General features: G+C 33.8%; 1 protein-coding gene across 13 annotated transcripts; it reads right to left on the bottom strand.

Moving 5' to 3' along the window:
* Nucleotides 1-91: 91 nt before the first annotated feature.
* Nucleotides 92-2,048, bottom strand: LOC111368561 (BEL1-like homeodomain protein 1). 13 transcript variants are annotated; one of them, XM_022989878.1, is made up of 4 exons: nucleotides 1,796-2,048; nucleotides 1,349-1,394; nucleotides 1,044-1,152; nucleotides 92-967 (listed from the first exon to the last, which is right to left on the bottom strand). In XM_022989878.1, exon 4 carries the CDS (start codon nucleotides 965-967, stop codon nucleotides 107-109), a length of 861 nt encoding a protein of 286 aa, XP_022845646.1. In that variant the 5' UTR covers nucleotides 1,044-1,152; nucleotides 1,349-1,394; nucleotides 1,796-2,048; the 3' UTR covers nucleotides 92-106. The 13 variants fall into 13 exon arrangements, with proteins under 13 accessions (XP_022845646.1, XP_022845689.1, XP_022845696.1 ...); XM_022989921.1 differs by having other exon boundaries at nucleotides 1,044-1,130; XM_022989928.1 differs by having other exon boundaries at nucleotides 1,044-1,116.
* Nucleotides 2,049-5,094: the final 3,046 nt, after the last annotated feature.

Here is a 5,094-nt window from a genome sequence, read left to right as displayed (position 1 = left end):
TCCTTAACCAAAAAAAAAAAAAAAAAAAATCAAAACAATTAATCATCGTTCTAATAGATTAATTATAGGAAAATATAAAATAATTATATTTGTGTCAGCGATGTCATCAAATATACCTCAATGCACAGGGAGAGACAAAGAGTCTTACCTCATCGAGCATGTTGACAAGCTTTGCTTTTTTCATCTGAATTTCTTGTCTTTCTGCCGTGTTGAGTTCAGCGCTGAGTTTTCCACTGGTTTCTCCGATACTATTTGCAGCGGCCGAGGATTCTCCAACGGTAATCTTGGCTTGTCCGAAGGTCGACTTCCCTGATTCTGTAGCAGTCTTAACTTCTTTGCCAACATTGACAACTTCTTCTAGAAGTTCCTGTGCCGCCTTCAAATATTTAGAACTCATAAGGACACTTTGCATACCAGTCACACCGTTGGAAACCCCAGAAGCCGAGGAAGGTGATTCCCTGGAAACCCTAATGCCTTCCCCACGAACCGATGGTTTGGTGGTCACAAGGGGTCGGGATGGAGAGTCACTCTCGGGCCTAAAAGACCCGAACCCCGGTGGATGCTGGGAAGAGAGGCTTAAAGAGAGTCCTTGTTGAGCGCGTGTAATATCACGCGCCTCTGTGAGGTCCATCGACGGGTTGTAAAGATTGTACTGACCGCGTGGGAGGAAGCCGTTGAGGGCCGGGAGATCCTGCTGAGGGTGAGTGTCTTGGTATGAGGTGACGGTGGTGGAAGTGGTGGCTTGGAGGGGGATGCCAACGAAGTGTTGTGTTTGAGAGGGTGGCGCGTGGGGTAAGTTTAGGGAATTCCCGGAGTTATTGGAGTTAAGAAACACGAAGTTGCTGCCACCCGGCGGCGGCGGTTGGGTGTCAGAGTATCCAACGTAGCCAGGATTCATCAGAATCAGGGTTTGTAACCCATCACCACCTCCTTGTAGTTCCGAATTCCCATGAAAGTACGCTGCCATCTGAACCTCAAAAAAAATATTATCCTATTAATCCAACACACACTAACAGGGAGATATATAAATGTAAAAAGCATACCTGTTAAGGATATATGAAACTTGCTGGTTTTATAGGGTTCAAATCATTTGCTGAAAAACTAGTGTTCAAAAATCTGTCAAGAATTGACTGAAAGTGTGTCAGATTAGCCCTGTAAAATTCAAAAATAGTTAAATCTGATATCATCATAGAAGAAACCACAATCTTGATTGATTCTTCAGTAGAAGCTATATCGTGGAAGTGGACGAAAATAAAGAAACTTAAACGCTGATATCTGAATTTATTATTAAGGAAAGAGAGTTTTGAATGGGGAAGAAAGGGATTGGTTAGGTTAATATTATTGATACCTGGTTTGATGAAAATCTGAGTGTGCACGTTCTCCATCGTCACCATCTGCAAAGGAGGAAGAATTTTAGTTACAGCGACACCATAAACACCATTATCAAGTTTCAGTGGCCATAGCAACAGGGATACCATTCACGAGTGATCCATACATACATCTATAAATATTTTAGAGAGAGAGAGAGAGAGAGAGAGATGTCAGACTAAAATCAAGAACTCTGCAACTGATTTCTACGACTAGATAAGGAAAGAACAGAAGTGAAGCTTGAGATGAAGTTTAAAAGGCAGTGAAAAAGGTACCCTTCTTTATTCACTCAATTATCCACACGTTTCTCTCTTCTTTTCCTTTCAATTAGAATAAGAATAATTCAAGAAAATATATGTATATGTGCTTGATAATATATATAAATATTTGAAATATATATGTTATGTGTGGATTTTGGGTGAAGTACCTGAGAATCGATCAAACACAGTAACTTCATTGATTTAACCCTCGTTTTCAAATCATTTGATGCGGGCAGGACTTCTGCAATTAACTAAAAACAACTTTTTCAGTCTGTGTGTTTGATGTAAGAAAAATGGTATTATCAACTGTGTGTGTCCAGCTGAAAACGAGGAAACGTCCCCTTCCAACTAAAGATTTATGTATATATAATTATATTATAAAGATAGAAAAGAGAGAAGATGATCATGGACATTTCTTCTATTGCTATGGAGTAGTAGCATAGGCGGTGGAAGTGGGGATGCGGGGGTCCCCTTCTCCATTATTGATTTCTCATTTGTCTTTTTATTTTACTTATCTTTTTTGTGTTTAGTCTTTTAGTATCTATCATTTTTATTTTTATTTTTATTTTTATTTTTGTGGTGGATAGCAAAGTTGGAAGATAAAGCAATTTTAATGCTAAGGAAACACTAGTCCAACCACCATAAAACACCTCCTTAATGCCCAAAAAGCTAATGTGCTATTATCTTTGAATTTTGTGCATAAAATATAAGTTTAAATTTGAAAACTTGTGAAAGTCGACTAGATGAAATATTTTTATCCGTTCATTGTCGTTGCTAATGAACTAAATTCTTGACAAAATGTTATTCAACCTTGTAGGTTTCAAGTTTTAATTGCATATGTAATATTTTACACTAGGGTAAACAATAGGATCAGATGCATCAATTAGAGTTCCATTTGAAGCGTCGATAGAGACACAGGTAATTAATGCCTCATTATAGAACTTGTACTAATGAGAACGCGTAAATTCAAAATGAAGTAATTCATACATGGCTAACTTAACAATATAAAGAAAAAATAACCTATATATAAGGAGCTTTATCATGTTTACGCAATTATTAATTGTCAATATCTAATATTAATACATCAATTGGTTGTTTTAGTGGCATCATCCTTTAAGATTGTATCAAGAAAACAAGGACAACTTATAGGAGGGTTTGGGTAATTTAGTTTGACAATTAAAATACTAATCAAGATTCGAAAAGTGTAGCAATTTATTTCCATATATTTTTTATTTTGATAGCAAGAAAGATTTTTTTCCATAATTTGAATTCGAGACACTTGATTACTTTTTTTAAGATAAAAATGAGCAATTTCTTTATGTTATGCCCGTTCCTCTTTTAATAAAACCCAACATTGATGGCTAGAGGACCCCACCCGCATTTTCATTGGTTTATGACTTTATTGATCAAATGGAAATTGTGGTCCTACGAATGGCCAATAAGTCTAGAGGAAAGAAACTCACTTCTTTATTCTCATTTTCTATCACGCATTTCATGACATTCACAATTTTTAACAATTATTCAATCACATATTTTATTAACTATTATTAAATTTTAATTTTTAGCAAAAATTGTATGACTTAATTAAAATTTAAACATCAATCAAATATCGTAAAACCTCATAATATACAACTAGCCAAAATCAACATATCCCTTGTTTCACATCCATAAAAAATGAGTTTTGAAATGGTAATTTTTTTGGAGAATGTATGATTAAAAAAAAAATTACTTGTAAAATATTTTATTGTATAAATGTGTGGTTGAAAATTAGTTTAAGAAAGAAATTTTGATTTAATGGATGGGAAATAGGGACATAATTTTTCTATCTACGGCTACCGTGAAATGTATAGCAGTCCTGAAAAATGGAAAACCCTACATAGTTGAACTTAACATTAAGCCTTTGTTCGATCTCCATTAAATTAACTTGCATTACATTCTATTTTTCTCTTTCATATTTTCAACCACATAATCTTCTATAAAATAATATTACACGTAAATCAAAAAAAATTTCTTCTTTTTCAACCGCTCATTTTTAAAAAAAATATCATTCTCCCATTTTCATTTTGAGGTAACGGGGTCAAACAGGGGCTAATAATTAACACATTTTCCATTTTCCAACTAAAATTTCAAGTTCATTAATGTGATGGCTCCCCTGACTGTCTGTCACGTCTAGTCATATTAAAATCAAGTTATTTAATTTCTTAAAATTCTCCTTTAAAGGTCTACAGTGTCTTTTATTTTATTTTTATTTTTTTATATGTATATATGTTACGAAGCATGAAAGCTGGATTTATTTATTGTACAAACATGATTTGTACCTGAACTGTACCATATTTATTGGAACATTCTAAGACGACTAGTCATATGGGTTTAAAATTCAAATTACTTTTGAAAAGAGAATTCAAAAATTTCACTTTACAATTCCAGTGGGTACAGTTTTTACGATGTTAACATCTATGGATAATGTCTAAGACATTGTACCAAGATAAATGACAAGCATGGTTAGATAGAGAAGGAATCGGTCCATGTAGTCGAACAAATTAATTTATTTGTGAAGGAAGGTGTGCTAGTCAGTGATGTAAATTGTTCCTGATTTGGCAAATCGTAACTTTATAAACGAACTTTTAAAGTCCACTTAATCAATATGATTTTGGACATATGATAGTTAATTTGATAAGTATAATGATGTTATTCCCTTCTAATTAAAATTTAGTTACAATGACCGCTTGATATTGATGTCTTGTATCAAATTTTGAATAGGAATTAAAATAGTTGAAAAATCAGAAAAGGATGTGAATATTAATGATTAATGTCAAAGAGATGTAACCCCAAAAGGCTTAAATTAACAATTCTTGCATGCAGTGTGACATAGGAAGTTTAGGCTGGTGAATCTTGTACAACATGTCCTTTTAGTGGCGTTATAAGATTTTCAAACATGGTAAGTGGCAAAGCATCACTTAGCAATATATTATAATTTTATCTGAATTCATGTCAACGAGTTTAGATCGCAGCTAAAATATTTTCTATTTTTATTTTTTTTAATTATAAATAAAGATATATCTATTTGCTACTGTAATTGACATTTTTTGTAGACTTACCTAATACGGTCAGCCAAAATTAACGAACAATATTAAACTTCTATGAAAACCTCAATCTAGACAAACGGACTGAAACCACTTGACACGACCTATCCAATGACTCAAACAAAGACTATATGAGCAATCTTGATTCCTAGCCCAAATTCGAGGCAGAAGTTTTAAAATGTGACCAAATTTGAGGGGCGGGTTTTGAATTGCAGCCAAATATGAAAGACTTAAAGTAGTCATTTTTTATGTTACATTTCGAAAATACCCTGTTAGTACATATATCTCAAGATCAAACCAATAGCTTCTAAGATAAGCTTTATGAGCAATACATCCTATTAATCAATTGATAATACTAATTGGGGGGGGGGGGGGGGGAGGAG

This window comes from Olea europaea, chromosome 2 (genome assembly GCF_002742605.1).
Source record: "Olea europaea var. sylvestris chromosome 2, O_europaea_v1, whole genome shotgun sequence".
NCBI lineage: Eukaryota > Viridiplantae > Streptophyta > Magnoliopsida > Lamiales > Oleaceae > Olea > Olea europaea.
The sequence above is the reverse complement of the archived record's forward strand: the minus strand, read 5'-3'. Positions and strand labels throughout refer to the sequence as shown.